This window comes from Bombina bombina, chromosome 12 (assembly GCF_027579735.1).
Source record: "Bombina bombina isolate aBomBom1 chromosome 12, aBomBom1.pri, whole genome shotgun sequence".
In the NCBI taxonomy this organism is placed as follows: domain Eukaryota; kingdom Metazoa; phylum Chordata; class Amphibia; order Anura; family Bombinatoridae; genus Bombina; species Bombina bombina.
The window spans coordinates 124,481,971-124,503,126 of NC_069510.1; the positions used below are offsets into that span (position 1 = coordinate 124,481,971).

The 21,156-nt window shown below is 40.4% G+C and overlaps 1 protein-coding gene across 1 annotated transcript in view; it reads right to left on the bottom strand.

Annotated features, from left to right (window-relative positions):
* Positions 1–20,626, bottom strand: part of MIGA2 (mitoguardin 2) — a 37,090-nt gene extending 16,464 nt beyond the window's left edge. Inside the window, exons 1-6 of the mRNA XM_053695979.1 lie at positions 20,491–20,626; positions 19,477–19,701; positions 12,107–12,317; positions 6,841–6,950; positions 5,769–5,886; positions 4,821–4,954 (exon numbers count right to left, since the gene is read on the bottom strand). Coding sequence (XP_053551954.1) covers positions 4,821–4,954; positions 5,769–5,886; positions 6,841–6,950; positions 12,107–12,317; positions 19,477–19,572 — 669 coding nt within the window. The 5' untranslated portion in view covers positions 19,573–19,701; positions 20,491–20,626. The remainder of the gene's footprint in view (positions 1–4,820; positions 4,955–5,768; positions 5,887–6,840; positions 6,951–12,106; positions 12,318–19,476; positions 19,702–20,490) is intronic.
* Between the last annotated feature and the right edge of the window lie 530 nt (positions 20,627–21,156).

Genomic DNA, 21,156 nt, shown 5'->3' on the forward strand with positions numbered 1-21,156 from the left:
CTTAGATACAAGATAATCACAGAGGTTAAAAGTATATTATTATAACTGTGTTGGTTATGCAAAACTGGGAAATGGGTAATAAAGGGATTATCTATCTTTTAAAACAATAAAAATTCTGGTGTAGACTGTCCCTTTAATATGTGCTCTAGTACTGTGTGCTATGTACTCCAGCCTTCCAGCCAGACATTTGTACTGTGTGTTATGCACTCCAGCCTTCCAGCCAGAGGTTTGTACTGTGTGGTATGTACTCCAGCCTTCCAGCCAGACATTTGTACTGTGTGTTATGCACTCCAGCCTACCAGCCAGAGGTTTGTACTGTGTGGTATGTACTCCAGCCTACCAGCCAGAGGTTTGTACTGTGTGCTATGTACGCCAGCCTACCAGCCAGAGGTTTGTACTGTTTGGTATGTACTCCAGCCTACCAGCCAGAGGTTTGTACTGTGTGTTATGTACTCCAGCCTACCAGCCAGACGTTTGTACTGTGTGTTATGTACTCCAGCCTACCAGCCAGAGGTTTGTACTGTGTGTTATGTACTCCAGCCTACCAGCCAGAGGCTTGTACTGTGTGCTATGTACTCCAGCCTACCATCCAAAGATTTGTACTGTGTGTTATGCACTCCAGCCTACCAGCCAGACGTTTGTACTGTGTGTTATGTACTCCAGCCTACCAGCCAGAGGTTTGTACTGTGTGTTATGTACTCCAGCCTACCAGCCAGAGGTTTGTACTGTATGTTATGTACTCCAGCCTACCAGCCAGAGGCTTGTACTGTGTGCTATGTACTCCAGCCTACCATCCAAAGATTTGTACTGTGTGTTATGCACTCCAGCCTACCAGCCAGAGGCTTGTACTGTGTGCTATGTACTCCAGCCTACCATCCAAAGATTTGTACTGTGTGTTATGCACTCCAGCCTACCAGCCAGACGTTTGTACTGTGTGTTATGTACTCCAGCCTACCAGCCAGAGGTTTGTACTGTGTGTTATGTACTCCAGCCTACCAGCCAGAGGTTTGTACTGTGTGTTATGTACTCCAGCCTACCAGCCAGAGGCTTGTACTGTGTGCTATGTACTCCAGCCTACCATCCAAAGATTTGTACTGTGTGTTATGCACTCCAGCCTACCAGCCAGACGTTTGTACTGTGTGTTATGTACTCCAGCCTACCAGCCAGAGGTTTGTACTGTATGTTATGTACTCCAGCCTACCAGCCAGAGGTTTGTACTCCAGCCTACCAGCCAGAGGTTTGTACTGTGTGTTATGTACTCCAGCCTACCGACCAGACATTTGTACTGTGTGTTATGTACTCCAGCCTAAGGTTTGTACTGTGTGTTATGTACTCCAGCCTACCGTACTGTGTGTTATGTACTCCAGCCTACCAGCCAGAGGTTTATACTGTGTGCTATGTACTCCAGTCTATCAGCCAGAGGTTTGTACTGTGTGTTATGTACTCCAGCCTATCAGCCAGAGGTTTGCACTGTGTGTTATGTACTCCAGCCTAAGGTTTGTACTGTGTGTTATGTACTCCAGCCTACCAGCCAGAGGTTTGTACTGTGTGTTATGTACTCCATCCAGAGGTTTGTACTGTGTGTTATGTACTCCAGCCTACCGACCAGAGGTTTGTACTGTGTGTTATGTACTCCAGCCTACCGACCAGAGGTTTGTACTGTGTGTTATGTACTCCAGCCTACCGGACCAGAGGTTTGTACTGTGTGTTATGTACTCCAGCCTACCGACCAGAGGTTTGTACTGTGTGTTATGTACTCCAGCCTACCAGCCAGAGGTTTGTACTGTGTGTTATGTACTCCAGCCTACCAGCCAGAGGTTTGTACTCCAGCCTACCAGCCAGAGGTTTGTACTGTGTTATGTACTCCAGCCTACCAGCCAGAGGTTTGTACTGTGTTATGTACTCCAGCCTACCAGCCAGAGGTTTGTACTGTGTGTTATGTACTCCAGCCTACCAGCCAGAGGTTTGTACTGTGTGTTATGTACTCCAGCCTACCAGCCAGACGTTTGTACTGTGTTATGTACTCCAGCCTACCAGCCAGACGTTTGTACTGTGTTATGTACTCCAGCCTACCAGCCAGACGTTTGTACTGTGTTATGTACTCCAGCCTACCAGCCAGAGGTTTGTACTGTGTGTTATGTACTCCAGCCTACCAGCCAGAGGTTTGTACTGTGTGTTATGTACTCCAGCCTACCAGCCAGAGGTTTGTACTCCAGCCTACCAGCCAGACGTTTGTACTGTGTGTTATGTACTCCAGCCTACCGACCAGAGATTTGTACTGTGTGTTATGTACTCCATCCAGAGGTTTGTACTGTGTGTTATGTACTCCATCCAGAGGTTTGTACTGTGTGTTATGTACTCCAGCCTACCAGCCAGAGGTTTGTACTGTGTGTTATGTACTCCATCCAGAGGTTTGTACTGTGTGTTATGTACTCCATCCAGAGGTTTGTACTGTGTGTTATGTACTCCAGCCTACCAGCCAGAGGTTTGTACTGTGTGTTATGTACTCCATCCAGAGGTTTGTACTGTGTGTTATGTACTCCAGCCTACCGACCAGAGGTTTGTACTGTGTGTTATGTACTCCAGCCTACCAACCAGAGGTTTGTACTGTGTGTTATGTACTCCAGCCTACCGGACCAGAGGTTTGTACTGTGTGTTATGTACTCCAGCCTACCGACCAGAGGTTTGTACTGTGTGTTATGTACTCCAGCCTACCGACCAGAGGTTTGTACTGTGTGTTATGTACTCCAGCCTACCAGCCAGAGGGTTGTACTGTATTATGTACTCCAGCCTACCAGCCAGAGGTTTGTACTGTGTGTTATGTACTCCAGCCTACCAGCCAGAGGTTTGTACTGTGTTATGTACTCCAGCCTACCAGCCAGAGGTTTGTACTGTGTTATGTACTCCAGCCTACCAGCCAGAGGTTTGTACTGTGTGTTATGTACTCCAGCCTACCAGCCAGACGTTTGTACTGTGTTATGTACTCCAGCCTACCAGCCAGACGTTTGTACTGTGTTATGTACTCCAGCCTACCAGCCAGAGGTTTGTACTGTGTGTTATGTACTCCAGCCTACCAGCCAGAGGTTTGTACTCCAGCCTACCAGCCAGACGTTTGTACTGTGTGTTATGTACTCCAGCCTACTGACCAGAGATTTGTACTGTGTGTTATGTACTCCATCCAGAGGTTTGTACTGTGTGTTATGTACTCCAGCCTACCAGCCAGAGGTTTGTACTGTGTGTTATGTACTCCAGCCTACCAGCCAGACGTTTGTACTGTGTGTTATGTACTCCAGCCTACCGACCAGAGGTTTGTACTGTGTGTTATGTACTCCAGCCTACCATCCAGAGGTTTGTACTGTGTGTTATGTACTCCAGCCTACCAGCCAGAGGTTTGTACTGTGTGTTATGTACTCCAGCCTACCAGCCAGACGTTTGTACTGTGTGTTATGTACTCCAGCCTACCAGCCAGAGGTTTGTACTGTGTGTTATGTACTCCAGCCTACCATCCAGAGGTTTGTACTGTGTGTTATGTACTCCAGCCTACCAGCCAGAGGTTTGTACTGTGTGTTATGTACTCCAGCCTACCGACCAGAGGTTTGTACTGTGTGTTATGTACTCCAGCCTACCAGCCAGGGGTTTGTACTGTGTTATGTACTCCAGCCTACCAGCCAGAGGTTTGTACTGTGTTATGTACTCCAGCCTACCGGCCAGAGGTTTTTTATGGGCAGTTCCGCATGTGCAATGGTTTTACTTCAACAATATTACACATCGCAAGCTGCTTCTCATTCTGACGATTGATTGTTATGTACTCTCACATATATTGGTTGAGCACCAAGGATGACACAATGCTGCAGAAAAGGCTGTTTCCCTCTGTCCATTCTTACTTCCCCACTTGTTCTGAGCTTTGTGTAGCGCAGCCGTGTCCCATGATGACCAGGCTACTAGATTACAGATAGTGCTAAAAAGGGGGTTAGTCACATTCGTAAGCCCCCGATTTTCCCTTAAAGGAACATGAAAAACTATAAAATAATTAATTATGCAGAGTAAATTGTATTTTTTCCAGTTGCTGCAAGAATTGGAAGTGCATTCACAAGTCCAAGTGCTACATTCTACTCAGTGCAGTCATTTATTTCTAACTGGCTTTTATCCTGGGACTACACAGCACTGCAACTTGTGCCAACAAATGTCTTTTATACATGTAGGTTTCTATGCAAACCTCATTCAGTTGCTGATGTATACTATAAATATGTTCCGTGGCCTCTATGATTGGTGGGAAGTTGCACAGCTGATATTATCCCAAATTACTGCACTAAAGCAGCACACACAAATAAACATGATTCACTATCATTCTGATAGGGTGAGATACACACGGGCATTTCAGTGGCAATAATGATATATGTTACAGTAGTAGGTGTAAGCACAGGTTAGCTTTCCTTTAATACAGTATAGGAGCCTATAATGCCTGGGAGGAGGTTGTAAAGGGGGATACTAGATGCACCCCTATTACAGTGATACCGCTCAGACGATCTGGCACCAATAAGGATAGAAGCTTAGTGCACAAGCGTTTGCCACATGCGCAAATTACACCAATCATGTGACTGGCACTCAGGCAGCGTCAGAATGAGCAAGCGCCTAAAACCATTATTAGCCGAGTGCCCGCACATGCATTAAAACGTTCTCACTTTCAATAAAAGCCACGTATACTGCATTACATTGCTATTCACTCCTATCCTTTTCACATACCTCTCTTTTCATTACAAATACAAGTTCTAATACTATGTATGGTACAGACGGAAATATTTTGCTAGAAGAGCACCCACCTCTGCCACATCTTCAGACAGGCTGTCATTTAGCAGCTCCGTGATCTGGGTGGTTGGGGTGCTGGAGCTACACCTCGGGCCAATGTTCAGCGCCTGCTGCCATTTATGTAAGGCTTCCTCAAACAGCTCCATGCCTACCCATGACAAAAGGGACAGTCACCTTCCTTCTAATAACAAATGGCAAACACAATGATCCATTCAAAAAATAGTGTAGCTTCCATAGATGCACATTCTGTGCTTCACAAATATGATGGAAAGTCTGGTGATCAGTTATTAGAAATAAAGAGCCAAATAAAGTATATTTTTTTGTGAATATATTTTGAATGGAATCAAAACTAGTATCAACCTAGTGCAACATTTATTTGTAGAACTGCATGGTGGTTTGCCAATAACATAAGTAATACATTATAACAGTTTTTCCTTACAAGCATAATAAAAATCATAAAAAGGAATTTCCTCTGTCAACCACTATCAGAAAACAGGTCTCTCTTGCACTTCCCTCCCAGTCCGTATTCTGTCCACTCCCCACCCACCTAATACACGGTTTCTACAATCAATAACTTTATCTTTTCTACTCTAAGCTTCTCTGAAAGAAGCAGGAATATATTTTGACATTTTCTGGACACATTAAATTTGATAATTTGCTCCGATTTTATTCATCCTTTTTTGATGAATGGCTGGTCTTAAAATAGACTATAACTTTCTATTACATGTGTTAATATATATTTTCTCTCCATTAAAGCACTAACCCTACACCCTCATATTTTACTCTACTAATCACAAAAGTAGTTGAATGCTGTGAACATAGATGAGAGCACTACTTTGGTATTATATACCGCCCTCTCTAGTAACCATGGGGTAAACAACTGGCCAATAAGAAAGGGTCACCTAACTTATCCTTTGAGTGACTACTGGTGGTTGACTTTAAGATGTTATCGCATAAAATACCTTGAATGTAAAGGTTTTCAGCATTGGCGTCTCCACCAGTTAACTCTTCATCAATTTCCCGGGAACTCCAGGGTCCTGAAGACAAGGCATTTGTGCTAGGGGAGTTCACAGCAACTACCTGCCCATTAGGGGAGATAAATGATAAAGTGTAACAATAAATTTTGCGCCCAAGTATAAGTCACATAACTCCGTGTTTCTCAACCTTTTTGTAGCGAGTACCCCTGTAGGCATACATTTGTTTCCTAAGTACCCCAACTGTAGCACAAATTTTATTGTTCTTCTACATGATCAAAAATAGAAATCATGTGAATCTCTTGATTTCACAAGCTTGTATCACATATGTTAATGAAGTAAATATATAGGAATCAGATATTTGCTTAATGTTTTACTGAATTTAATATTTGGCAACATTACATCTGAGATTAACACACAAAACGCAGAAATATGGTCCACTGATATGAATAAGTATATGCACTTAATGTGCTTCTTACAATAAACTCTTTTGTACATGATGAGGAAAGTCATTTTTATGTTACCATCTTTCTAGTTTTAATAACCATTTCACACACAGTTTATCTGTTCCGTTTTCCTGCGGCACACTAGTATGATGCACTTTACCTATTTCACAGTGGCACATTTATCTGCCACTTGTCTCTGTGACACTTGGTCACAGTAATACACTTTCTCTGTTCATATCAGTGAAGCTCATCTCCCGCCCTCATATGTCACTAAGAAGCCAGAATTTAAGGTTTTACCAATTTGAGGGGAATCAGTGATTGAGCAGTGGTCCAACCTAGGCAGGAAATACTCGCACTCTGCCCTGTTAGGAGCACTCAAGGGTAGAAACACAGTTTTCCTTGATATGTCATGTTTACAATAGCTACATCAGGAAAAATAAATAATGAAGGCCTATCCCTTGAGTTCCCCCCAGGGGTACACGTACCACAGGTTTAGAAACTAGAACACAACTCATACACTAATACCATCACAAATCCCACATGTGACTACACGAGCCAGATTGCATTAGTTCACAACAATGATAGTTCTCCCGGGAGTTTAAATGTTATCTTACCGATGCCAGGCTGTGTGTGGAGCTGGAGTGCTTGCTTGGCTCCAGAGAAGAAATGCCACTCAGGGTATCGTTGCTTTTACTGCTAGGACTTTGCACCCTCCGTGGGTATCCTGACAAATGGTTTAATACAAGTAAAAAATGATTTAGCAAACCAAAAATGGTTGTGGTCAGACGTCTTTCTGAGTCACTCTTCCTATATGTTCCAGGGCTCCAAATGGCACTTGGCTTAGAGTTTCAAATAAATAGTCACTTTAAATTACCACCCACATATTGTGGTAAGGGAAAGCATATCTCAGGAATTAAGCACAGCATTACAAAAGGTCTGCACACAAAAATACTAAAATATATACACAGTATCAGTAATTAAGCGCTGCATTACAAAAGGTCTGCACACACAAATGTTTTGTAATGCAGTGCATAATTGCTGTGCATAGATAAAACATTAATTGTGTGTGCTTACCTTTTGTAATGCAGCACTTAATTACTGATATATACTGTGCATATATAAACATTTATTGTGTGTGCAGACCGTTTGTAATGTAGCACTTAATTACTGATATATACTGTGCATATATAAATATTTATTGTGTGTGCAGACCTTATGCAATGTAGCACTTAATTACTGATATATACTGTGCATATATAAACATTTATTGTGTGCGCAGACCTTATGTAATGCAGCACTTAATTACTGATATATACTGTGCATATATAAACATTTATTGTGTGCGCAGACCTTATGTAATGCAGCACATAATTGCTGATATATAAATAAATATAAATAATATAAAAGGTAAGCAAACACAATTAATGTTTTAAATATGCACAGTAAGAACAGTATAAAGATCAGTAATTAAGTGCTGCATTACAAAAGATCTGCACGCACAATAAATGTTTATATTAGCACAGTATATATCAGTAATTAAGTGCAGCATTACATAAGGTCTGCACACACAATAAATGTTTATATATGTACAGTATATATCAGTAATTAAGTGCCACATTACATAAGATCTGCACACACAATTAAGGTTTTATATATGCACAGTATATATCAGCAATTAAGCGCAGCATTACAAAAAATCGGCACACAATAAATGTTTATATATGCACAGTATATATCAGTAATTAAGTGCCATATTACATAAGGTCTGCACACACACAAATGTTTATATATGCACAGTATATATCAGTAATTAAGTGCTGCATTAGATAAGGTCTGCACACACAATAAATGTTTATATATGCACAGTATATATATATATATATATATATATATCAGTAATTAAGTGCTGCATTACATAAAGGTCTGCACACACAATAAATGTTTATATATGCACAGTATATATATATATATATATATATATATCAGTAATTAAGTGCTGCATTACATAAAGGTCTGCACACACAATAAATATTTATATATGCACAGTGTATATCAGTAAATAAGTGCTAAATTACATAAGGTTTGCACACACAATAAATATTTATATATGCACAGTGTATATCAGTAATTAAGTGCTGCATTACATAAAGGTCTGCACACACAATAAATGTTTATATATGCACAGTGTATATCAGTAAATAAGTGCTAAATTACATAAGGTCTGCACACACAATAAATGTCTATACAGGTAGCCCTCAGTTTACGCAGGGGTTAGGTTCCAGAAGGAATGGTTGTAAATCGAAACCGTTGTAAATTGAAACCCAGTTTATAATGTAAGTCAATGGGAAGTGATGGAGTTAGGTTCCAGGCCCCTCTCAAAATTGTCATAAGTAACACCTAATACTTTATTTTTAAAGCTTTGAAATGAAGACTTTAAATGCTAAAGAGCATTATAAACCTAATAAAGTAATCACACAACACAGAATATATAATTAAACTAAGTTACATAAACAAAAACATTTGCTAAACAGCATTATAAACCTAATAAAATAATCACACAACACACACTTCACTTGCATTTTTCTGCAAACAATTCTTTCTATGCATTCCAATCTGGACTGATTTATAGACCGGAAGATCTTGTTCCTATGAAAGCTGCTCGATAGCTCAGGTCTAGTTATACTGATTCATTTTAGCTTCCTTGGATTGCATATCTTTGCTGCAACACAAGCGGACAGCTCCACCTACTGGGTATTTTAATCAATGCACTGCTTCTCAATGCTTTTCAATAGCAGTCACATGACTGAAAAAAAAAGGTTGTTATTCTGAAACGGTGCAAATTGAACCATTGTAAATCGAGGGCCACCTGTATATGCACAGTATATATCAGTAATTAAAGGGACACTGTACCCAAAAAATGTCTTTTGTGATTCAGATTGAGCATGAAATTTTAAGCAACTTTCTAATTTACTCCTATTATCAAATTTTCTTCATTCTCTTGGTATCTTTATTTGAAATGCAAGAATGTAAGTTTAGATGCCGAGCCATTTTTGGTGAACAACCTGGGTTGTCCTTGCTGATTGGTGGATAAATTCATCCACCAATAAAAAAGTGCTGTTGCTGTCCAGAGTACTGAAACCAAAAAAAAGCTTAGATGCCTTCTTTTTCAAATAATGATAGCAAGAGAACAAAATAAATTGATAATAGGAGTAAATTAGAAAGTTGCTTAAAATTGCATGCTCTTTCTGAATTACAAAAGAAAAAAATTGGGTTCAGTGTCCCTTTAAGTGCCACATTACATAAGGTCTGCACACACACAATAAATGTTTATATATGCACAGTATATATCAGTAATTAAATGCTGCATTACATAAGGTCTGCACACACAATAAATGTTTATATATGCACAGTATATATCAGTAATTAAGTGCTGCATTACATAAGGTCTGCACACACAATAAATGTTTATATATGCACAGTATATATCAGTAATTAAGTGCTGCATTACATAAGGTCTGCACACACAATAAGTGTTTATATAAGCACAATATATATCAGTAATTAAGTGCTGCATTACATAAGGTCTGCACACACAATAAATGTTTATGTATGCACAGTATATATCAGTAATTAAATAAATGTTTATATATGCACAGTATATCAGTAATTAAGTGCTGCATTACATAAGGTCTGCACACACAAATGTTTATATATGCACAGTATATATATCAGTAATTAAATGTTTATATATGCACAGTATATATCAGTAATTAAATGTTTATATATGCACAGTATATATCAGTAATTAAGTGCTGCATTACATAAGGACATAAGGTCTGCACACACAATAAATGTTTATATATGCACAGTATATATCAGTAATTAAATAAATGTTTATATATGCACAGTATATATCAGTAATTAAATGTTTATATATGCACAGTATATATATCAGTAATTAAGTACAGCATTACATAATGTCTGCACACACAATAAATGTTTATATATGCACAGTATATATCAGTAATTAAGGTCTGCACACACAATAAATGTTTATATATGCACAGTATATATCAGTAATTAAGTGCCGCATTACATAAGGTCTGCACACACAGTAAATACAGGTGGCCCTCGTTTTACAACGGTTCAATTTACACCTTTTCAGAATAACAACCTTTTTTCCAGTCATGTGACTGCTATTGAGAAGCATTGAGAAGCAATGCATTTATTAAAATAGCCAGTAGGTGGAGCTGTCCTCTTGTGTTGCAGCAAAGCCAAGCAAGCTGAAATTAATCAGTCTAACCAGACCTGAGCTATCGAGCAGATTTCAAAGGAACAAGATCTTCCTGTCTATAAATCAGTCCAGATTGGAATGCATAGAAAGCACTGTTTGCAGAAAAATGCAAGTGAAGTCTGTGTTGTGTGATTTTATTAGGTTTATAATGCTGTTTAGCAAATGTTTTTGTTAATTTAACTTAGTTTAATTATATATTCTGTGTTGTGTGATCATTTTATTAGGTTTATAATGCTGTTTAGCATTTAAAGTCTTCATTTCAAAGCTTTAAAAATAATGTATTAGGTGTTACTTATGACAAATTTGAGAGGGGCCTGGGACCTATCTCCCTCACTTCCCATTGACTTACATTATAAACTGGGTTTCAATTTACAACGGTTTCGATTTACAACCATTCTTTCTGGAACCTAACCCCGGCGTAAACTGAGGGCTACCTGTATTTATATATGCACAGTATATATCAGTAATTAAGTGCTGCATTACATAAGGTCTGCACACAATAAATGTTTATATATGCACAGTATATATCAGTAATTAAGTGCTGCATTACATAAGGTCTGCACACACAATAAATGTTTATATATGCACAGTATATATCAGTAATTAAGTGTTGGATTACATAAGGTCTGCACACACAATAAATGTTTATATATGCACAGTATATATCAGTAATTAAGTGCTGCATTACATAAGGTCTGCACACACAATAAATGTTTATATATGCACAGTATATATCAGTAATTAAGTGCAGCATTACATAAGATCTGCACACACAATAAATGTTTATATATGCACAGTATATATCAGTAATTAAGTGCTGCATTACATAAGGTCTGCACACACAATAAATGTTTATATATGCACAGTATATATCAGTAATTAAGTGCTGCATTACATAAGGTCTGCACACACAATAAATGTTTATATATGCACAGTATATATCAGTAATTAAGTGCTAAATTACATAAGGTCTGCACACACAATAAATGTTTATATATGCACAGTATATATCAGTAATTAAGTGCTGCATTACATAAGGTCTGCACACACAATAAATGTTTATATATGCACAGTATATAGCAGTAATTAAGTGCAGCATTACATAAGGTCTGCACACACAATAAATGTTTATATATGCACATTATATAGCAGTAATTAAGTACTACATTACTTAAGGTCTGCACACAATAAATGTTTATATATGCACAGTATATATATATCAGTAATTAAGCGATGCACCGTAAATGTACAAGGCGCAGATGCAGCACCGTAACCGCACTAGGCGCAGATATTGCTCTGTAACCGCACTAGGCGCAGATGATGCATTTATAAGCCTGGACTGCACGCTTTGTAAATGATATTTGTAAATAATAGCCAATTAAAAGGAACATAAAGATTCAAAGATACAGCTATTATTTATAACTGTGCAATAACACCATATTAGAACATTTTCTTCTTGTTAGTTTTATATAAGAGAGCTTATTACGATCAGTGCATTCCGCTAGGATTTGTGTAATCCAGACCTTGCTCCCTAATGAGCACTCACATTGTACTCATGCAGACACATATCAATAACGCAGTCTCACCTTTCTTTACTGAAGAGGTGCGTCTGACAGGTAAGACTGTGCTTGGAATGCCGCCCGGCTTCAGGCCTCCATTGTCAGCGGTTATCTGTTTCTTTTTATGCTTTCGCCGTTTCAGCTGGTGAGCAGCAAGGGCCAGTGCTACCGTACCAAGCGCCGTGGCAAATAGCACCTTACGCAGCCCGGGAGACAACCGCAGCTGAGAGAAAGTGGACTGGAAAAAACAAAAATACCCAAACTGAAGACTTACACAACAGATATGGTTGCAAATGATAGAAAATATATTCATGTATAACAATGCTGATGTTTTGCTTTTATAAAAGTTGTATAATAAAGCAGGGAAGAGAACCCAACACTCTGTCTGTAGCGGGTCCTTAGTCTCACTTGCAGACCCCGCAACAAGAACCTAACGCTCTGTCTGTAACAGGTCCTTAGTCTCACTAGCAGACCCCGCAACAAGAACCCAACGCTCTGTCTGTAGCGGGTCCTTGGTCTCACTAGCAGACCCCGCAACAAGAACCCAACGCTCTGTCTGTAACAGGTCCTTAGTCTCATTTGCAGACCCTGCAACAAGAACCCAACGCTCTGTCTGTAGCAGGTCCTTAGTCTCACTTGCAGCCCCAGCAACAAGAACCCAACGCTCTGTCTGTAACAGGTCCTTAGTCTCATTTGCAGACCCTGCAACAAGAACCCAACGCTCTGTCTGTAGCAGGTCCTTAGTCTCACTTGCAGCCCCAGCAACAAGAACCCAACGCTCTGTCTGTAGCGGGTCCTTAGTCTCACTTGCAGACCCCGCAACAAGAACCCAATGCTCTGTCTGTAGCAGGTCCTTAGTCTCACTAGCAGACCCCGCAACAAGAACCCAACGCTCTGTCTGTAGCGGGTCCTTAGTCTCGCTTGCAGCCCCAGCAACAAGAACCCAACGCTCTGTCTGTAGCGGGTCCTTAGTCTCACTTGCAGACCCCGCAACAAGAACCCAACACTCTGTCTGTAGCAGGTCCTTAGTCTCACTAGCAGACCCAGCAACAAGAACCCAACGCTCTATCTGTAGCGGGTCCTTAGTCTCACTAGCAGACCCCGCAACAAGAACCCAACGCTCTATCTGTAGCGGGTCCTTAGTCTCACTAGCAGACCCCGCAACAAGAACCCAACGCTCTGTCTGTAGCAGGTCCTTAGTCTCACTTGCAGACCCCGCAACAAGAACCCAACGCTCTGTCTGTAGCGGGTCCTTAGTCTCACTAGCAGACCCCGCAACAAGAACCCAACGCTCTGTCTGTAGCGGGTCCTTAGTCTCACTTGCAGACCCTGCAACAAGAACCCAACACTCTATCTGTAGCGGGTCCTTAGTCTCACTAGCAGACCCCGCAACAAGAACCCAACGCTCTGTCTGTAGCAGGTCCTTAGTCTCACTAGCAGATCCCGCAACAAGAACCCAACGCTCTGTCTGTAGCAGGTCCTTAGTCTCACTTGCAGACCCCGCAACAAGAACCCAACGCTCTGTCTGTAGCGGGTCCTTAGTCTAACTTGCAGACCCCGCAACAAGAACCCAACACTCTGTCTGTAGCAGGTCCTTAGTCTCACTTGCAGCCCCCGCAACAAGAACCCAACGCTCTGTCTGTAGCGGGTCCTTAGTCTTGCTAGCAGACCCCGCAACAAGAACCCAACGATCTGTCTGTAGCAGGTCCTTAGTCTCACTTGCAGCCCCCGCAACAAGAACCCAACGCTCTGTCTGTAACAGGTCCTTAGTCTCGCTAGCAGACCCCGGAACAAGAACCCAACGATCTGTCTGTAGCAGGTCCTTAGTCTCACTTGCAGCCCCCGCAACAAGAACCCAACGATCTGTCTGTAGCGGGTTCTTAGTCTCACTAGCAGACCCCGCAACAAGAACCCAATGCTCTGTCTGTAGCGGATCCTTAGTCTCACTAGCAGACCCCGCAACAAGAACCCAACGCTCTGTCTGTAGCGGGTCCTTAGTCTCACTTGCAGACACCACAACAAGAGCCTAACGCTCTGTCTGTAGCGGGTCCTTAGTCTCACTTGCAGACCCTGCAACAAGAACCTAACGCTCTGTCTGTAGCGGGTCCTTAGTCTCACTTGCAGACCCCGCAACAAGAACCCAACGCTCTGTCTGTAGCGGGTCCTTAGTCTCACTAGCAGACCCCGCAACAAGAACCCAACGCTCTGTCTGTAGCGGGTCCTTAGTCTCACTTGCAGACCCCGCAACAAGAACCTAACGCTCTGTCTGTAGCGGGTACTTAGTCTCACTAGCAGACCCCGCAACAAGAGCAAACTGTTAGGGTTATCTAGTGTGATGCTGACCCAGAGACAGAAGGTTCAGAACTGACAAAACAAATTACAAGTAAAAAGCAACGTCTTCAGCTCCATTTGTTTGTATTTAGCTGGGAATGGTAGTGCACACTTATAAACTATTAAAGGGACAGTAAACAATAGAAATGTCTGCAAATCATTAAAGGGACAGTAAACAATACAAATGTCTGCAAAGCATTAAGGGGACAGTAAACAATACAAATGTCTGCAAATCATTAAAGGGACAGTAAACAATAGAAATGTCTGCAAATCATTAAAGGGACAGTAAACAATAGAAATGTCTGCAAAGCATTAAGGGGACAGTAAACAATACAAATGTCTGCAAATCATTAAAGGGACAGTAAACAATACAAATGTCTGCAAATCATTAAAGGGACAGTAAACAATAGAAATGTCTGCAAATCATTAAAGGGACAGTAAACAATAGAAATGTCTGCAAATCATTAAAGGGACAGTAAACAATACAAATGTCTGCAAATCATTAAAGGGACAGTAAACAATAGAAATGTCTGCAAATCATTAAAGGGACAGTAAACAATAGAAATGTCTGCAAAGCATTAAGAGGACAGTAAACAATACAAATGTCGGCAAAATTAAACTTTCATGATTCAAATAGAACATACAATTTTAAACAACTTTTCCACTAACTTATATGGTCTAATTTACTTCATTCTCATGGTAAAAAAAAAAAAAAAAAAAAAAAGATACCTAGGTAGACTCAGGAGCAGCAGTGCACTACTGGGAACTAGTTGCTGATTGGTGGCTGCCCATATATGCCTCTTGTCATTGGCTCACAAGATGTGTTCAGCTAGCTAATAGTGTATTGCTGCTTCTTCGACAAAGGATACCAAGAAAACAAAGCACATTTGATAATAGAAGGAAACAGGTAAGCGGTTTGAAACTGTATGTTCTATCTGAAACATGAAAGAAAAATGTGCTTCCATGTCCCTTAAAGGGACACTGAACCCATTTTTTTTTCTGTTGTGATTCAGATAGAGCATGCAATTTTAAACAAACTTTCTAATTTACTCCTATTATAACATTTTTTTCATTCTCTTGGTATCTTTATTTAAAAAGCAAGAATGTAAGTTTCGATGCTGGCCCATTTTTGGTGAATAACCTGGGTTGTCCTTGCTGATTAGACAGCACCAATAAACAAGCAAGAGAACGAAGAAAAATTGATAATAGTAATAAGTTAGAAAGTTGCTTAAAATTGCCGCTCTATCTGAATCATGAAAGAAAAAAATTGGGTTTAGTGTCCCTTTAAATGCTGTGCAAACACCGTACTGCACCGTTTGTGGTCTCTGGCCAATGCTGTGAGCCCACAGTCCTGCAGTAAGCGTTATAAACCACAATGATCGCCCATAGACAAATGGTCAGGTCTACGGGGCAAGTGAAGACACCACACTGAGCGCCTATAGACTAGAACAAACCAACACCATCATGAAGAGTGAGCTGTAAATGGCTAAACGCTAATGACTGCAGGTGCACGCATCTGCCAGATGGTCAGGTCTACGGGGCAAGTGAAGACACCACACTGAGCGCCTATAGACTAGAACAAACCAGCACCATCATGAAGAGTGAGCTGTAAATGGCTAAACGCTAATGACTGCAGGTGCACGCATCTGCCAGATGGTCAGGTCTAGGGGGCAAGTGAAGACACCACACTGAGCGCCTACAGACTAGAACAAACCAGCACCATCATGAAGAGTGAGCTGTAAATGGCTAAACGCTAATGACTGCAGGTGCACGCATCTGCCAGATGGTCAGGTCTAGGGGGCAAGTGAAGACACCACACTGAGCGCCTACAGACTAGAACAAACCAGCACCATCATGAAGAGTGAGCTGTAAATGGCTAAACGCTAATGACTGCAGGTGCGCGCATCCGCCAGATGGTCAGGTCTAGGGGGCAAGTGAAGACACCACACTGAGCGCCTACAGACTAGAACAAACCAGCACCATCATGAAGAGTGAGCTGTAAGTGGCTAAACACTAATGACTGCAGGTGCACGCATCTGCCAGATGGTCAGGTCTACGGGGCAAGTGAAGACACCACACTGAGCGCCTATATACTAGAACAAACCAGCACCATCATGAAGAGTGAGCTGTAAAAGGCTAAACGCTAATGACTGCAGGTGCGCGCATCCGCCAGATGGTCAGGTCTAGGGGGCAAGTGAAGACACCACACTGAGCGCCTACAGACTAGAACAAACCAGCACCATCATGAAGAGTGAGCTGTAAATGGCTAAACGCTAATGACTGCAGGTGCGCGCATCTGCCAGATGGTCAGGTCTAGGGGGCAAGTGAAGACACCACACTGAGCGCCTACAGACTAGAACAAACCAGCACCATCATGAAGAGTGAGCTGTAAATGGCTAAACGCTAATGACAGCAGGTGCGCGCATCTGCCAGATGGTCAGGTCTAGGGGGCAAGTGAAGACACCACACTGAGCGCCTATAGACTAGAACAAACCAACACCATCATGAAGAGTGAGCGGTAAATGGCTAAACGGTAATGACTGCAGGTGCGCGCATCTGCCAGATGGTCAGGTCTAGGGGGCAAGTGAAGACACCACACTGAGCGCCTACAGACTAGAACAAACCAGCACCATCATGAAGAGTGAGCTGTAAATGGCTAAACGCTAATGACTGCAGGTGCACGCATCTGCCAGATGGTCAGGTCTAGGGGGCAAGTGAAGACACCACACTGAGCGCCTATAGACTAGAACAAACCAGCACCATCATGAAGAGTGAGCTGTAAGTGGCTAAACGCTAACGACTGCAGGTGCACGCATCCGCCAGATGGTCAGGTCTACGGGGCAAGTGAAGTGTCATAGAATTAGGAAGCGAGAGCGCAGTATTTTACAAATGCCAATTTCATAACATTTAAGGTAAACAATGATCATCTATTAAAAAGAGACATTAAAGCCCTCTTGTTTGTGAGTAAATATTGTGCTTTGTACCACACTCCCCAAAGAAGCCAAAAAGCAAAGCTGTAAGCTTCATTTTCAAAATGCTGCACATTTCCTAACACAGCTGTTTGCTTTGCAGCAGTTACAGGTTATAGAATTTGCTTTACGGCTTATTAAAATATATATAATTAAAGTTTATGACAGTGTAGGGTAAGGCTGGTTCTACACATCTGTATTGTATAGATTATTAAAGTTTATGACAGTGTAGGGTAAGGCTTGTTCTACACATCTGTATTGTATATATATAGAGAGATTATTAAAGCTTATGACAGTGTAGGGTAAGGCTTGTTCTACACACCTGTATTGTATAGATTATTAAAGCTTATGACAGTGTAGGGTAAGGCTTGTTCTACACATCTGTATTGTATAGATTATTAAAGCTTATGACAGCGTAGGGTAAGGCTTGTTCTACACACCTGTATTGTATAGATTATTAAAGCTTATGACAGTGTAGGGTAAGGCTTTCTCTACACATCTGTATTGTATAGATTATTAAAGCTTATGACAGTGTAGGGTAAGGCTGGTTCTACACATCTGTATTGTATAGATTATTAAAGCTTATGACAGTGTAGGGTAAGGCTTGTTCTACACATCTGTATTGTATAGATTATTAAAGCTTATGACAGTGTAGGGTAAGGCTTGTTCTACACATCTGTATTGTATAGATTATTAAAGCTTATGACAGTGTAGGGTAAGGCTTGTTCTACACATCTGTATTGTATATATATATAGATTATTAAAGCTTAAGACAGTGTAGGGTAAGGCTTGTTCTACACATCTGTATTGTATAGATTATTAAAGCTTATGACAGTGTAGGGTAAGGCTTGTTCTACACATCTGTATTGTATATATATATATAGATTATTAAAGCTTATGACAGTGTAGGGTAAGGCTTGTTCTACACACCTGTATTGTATAGATTATTAAAGTTTATGACAGTGTAGGGTAAGGCTTGTTCTACACACCTGTATTGTATAGATTATTAAAGCTTATGACAGTGTAGGGTAAGGCTTGTTCTACACACCTGTATTGTATAGATTATTAAATCTTATGACAGTGTAGGGTAAGGCTTGTTCTACACATCTGTATTGTATATATATATAGATTATTAAAGCTTATGACAGTGTAGGGTAAGGCTTGTTCTACACATCTGTATTGTATAGATTATTAAAGCTTATGACAGTGTAGGGTAAGGCTTGTTCTACACATCTGTATTGTATAGATTATTAAAGCTTATGACAGTGTAGGGTAAGGCTTGTTCTACACATCTGTATTGTATATATATATATATATAGATTATTAAAGCTTATGACAGTGTAGGGTAAGGCTTGTTCTACACACCTGTATTGTATAGATTATTAAAGCTTATGACAGTGTAGGGTAAGGCTTGTTCTACACACCTGTATTGTATAGATTATTAAAGCTTATGACAGTGTAGGGTAAGGCTTGTTCTACACACCTGTATTGTATAGATTATTAAAGCTTATGACAGTGTAGGGTAAGGCTTGTTCTACACATCTGTATTGTATAGATTATTAAAGCTTATGACAGTGTAGGGTAAGGCTTGTTCTACACATCTGTATTGTATATATATATAGATTATTAAAGCTTATGACAGTGTAGGGTAAGGCTTGTTCTACACATATGTATTGTATATATATATAGATTATTAAAGTTTATGACAGTGTAGGGTAAGGCTTGTTCTACACATCTGTATTGTATAGATTATTAAAGCTTATGACAGTGTAGGGTAAGGCTTTCTCTACACATCTGTATTGTATAGATTATTAAAAGCTTATGACAGTGTAGGGTAAGGCTTGTTCTACACATCTGTATTGTATAGATTATTAAAGCTTATGACAGTGTAGGGTAAGGCTTTCTCTACACATCTGTATTATATATATATATATTTTATTATTATTAAACCTTATGACAGTGTACAGTAAGGCTTGCTATACACTACACGTCTGTATTATATATATATATATATATATATATTTTATTAAACCTTATGACAGTGTCACATATTCACTGTGTGCAACTGCAGAGAATCCACTGATAACTCGTGTTTACCTGTCCAAAGGTTGTATAAAGAAACACAGGTATCTCTGCCACTGTCATCGCCAGAGCTTTGATAATAGACATCCCCTCAGCTCTCTGGAACGCCATAGCTGTTAGAAAGCGCAGTTGTATTACAATACGCAGCACTTTACGGTGTCGCAGCAAAAACACCTTTCTCCAGGTGAAAGTTGTTCAAGATAACTTGAATCTTTGCACGTCCCATTTTCCATTCAGGACCTTAAAAAATAAATATAAAAAATAGAATAACTATTTATATAGTTTGCAGCGTTTATTTAGCTTTATTTTTTCAAAGTTTAAAAACACAAACAGGAAATTATGTTTTAGCAACCTGATTCACAGAATCAAAGATAAATAAGAAATCAGTCTTAAGGGCTATTATAGTTATAAAAAGACGTGGTTCCTGAGAGGTACTTTAAGTATGTGTTTAACCTTCTACGTTGTCATTAGTGATAAAACTACATGCTCTAATTTGTGCGCTGTGGATCCCAAGCAGTACTTTAAGTATGTGTTTAACCCTTTTGTGGAGGTTAAACACACAGCAGCGTCACTAGTGATAAAATGCACCTGCTGACTTATCAAGGCTAACTCTGCTACATATATACCTACCTGGCTTTATCAGATAACAACACACTTTATACTAACATAATGACAGTGGCTAGCCTTGATGTCTGCAGACTAAAGCCCTGATTGACTCTAAAGCCCTGATAGTTTGGATATCGTAAAATAACAAGTAACAAATATGTTAATTAGCTTTAAAAAATGTTTAGGCTGGTATGTTGAAATGTAAAAAGGTGTTAACCGTGTCTTTAAAGGGGTGAAGACCCTTTTACATAATAGATATTTATCCTGACCTGTCATAGAAGGAGGCTATATTTATATGTATAAAGAAGTTCTGCTGCTGCCTTTTAAATGACACGAATTAGAGTGTTAGCTCTTGAGAACACAATGATACCCTTTACAATGCGCTAGAAGCCACTCACACACTTTGCCGCAGAACGTACTTACCGGGGACAGTCCCGGGAAACAGACCGCAAGTTGTCCCGGTTACCTTCCCAACATTATCACACTGGAGTCTGTGACCCTGAATCTTCTAGTGCGCATGCGTACAGCAGGAAAACAGCACACACAAATGCGCGTGCACGCATTAGGCAACGGAAGACTAATGCGCATGCGTATAGCAGGATGCTAGACCCCAGCCACACGCAAGCGTACAGTAGTAGGATTGAAGTACGCATGCGCAAAACATGAAATTAGGAGTAACATGTACGCATGCGTTTAGTCAGAGATCAGGAATGAAAAGTGGGCATGCGTACATTAGGAAGCACGAACACACATGTGCGCATGCGTACAGTAAAAAAAAAAAAAAAGCTGTCACATATGCGCATGTGTACAGTAGTATGGCAGAAGCACATAGACGCATGCGCAAAGTGGTGCCAGAACGCATCCAGTCAGTGGTTGTGCCAGACTAGTGAAAGCACTCGCACCGATGCGCATGCACAACACCTCGACGCTTTATCTTTTTAAAAACAGTGCAAGCAGCTGTAGAATATCGCAAAACTTATTTATGAGGTAATTTGTTACCTGTTATCTTAATTTGGAATTATTTATAACATTTCGCGTATTTTATCAGTTATTTTACAAAGAGAACTACATGTTTTATTGCAATAAAAC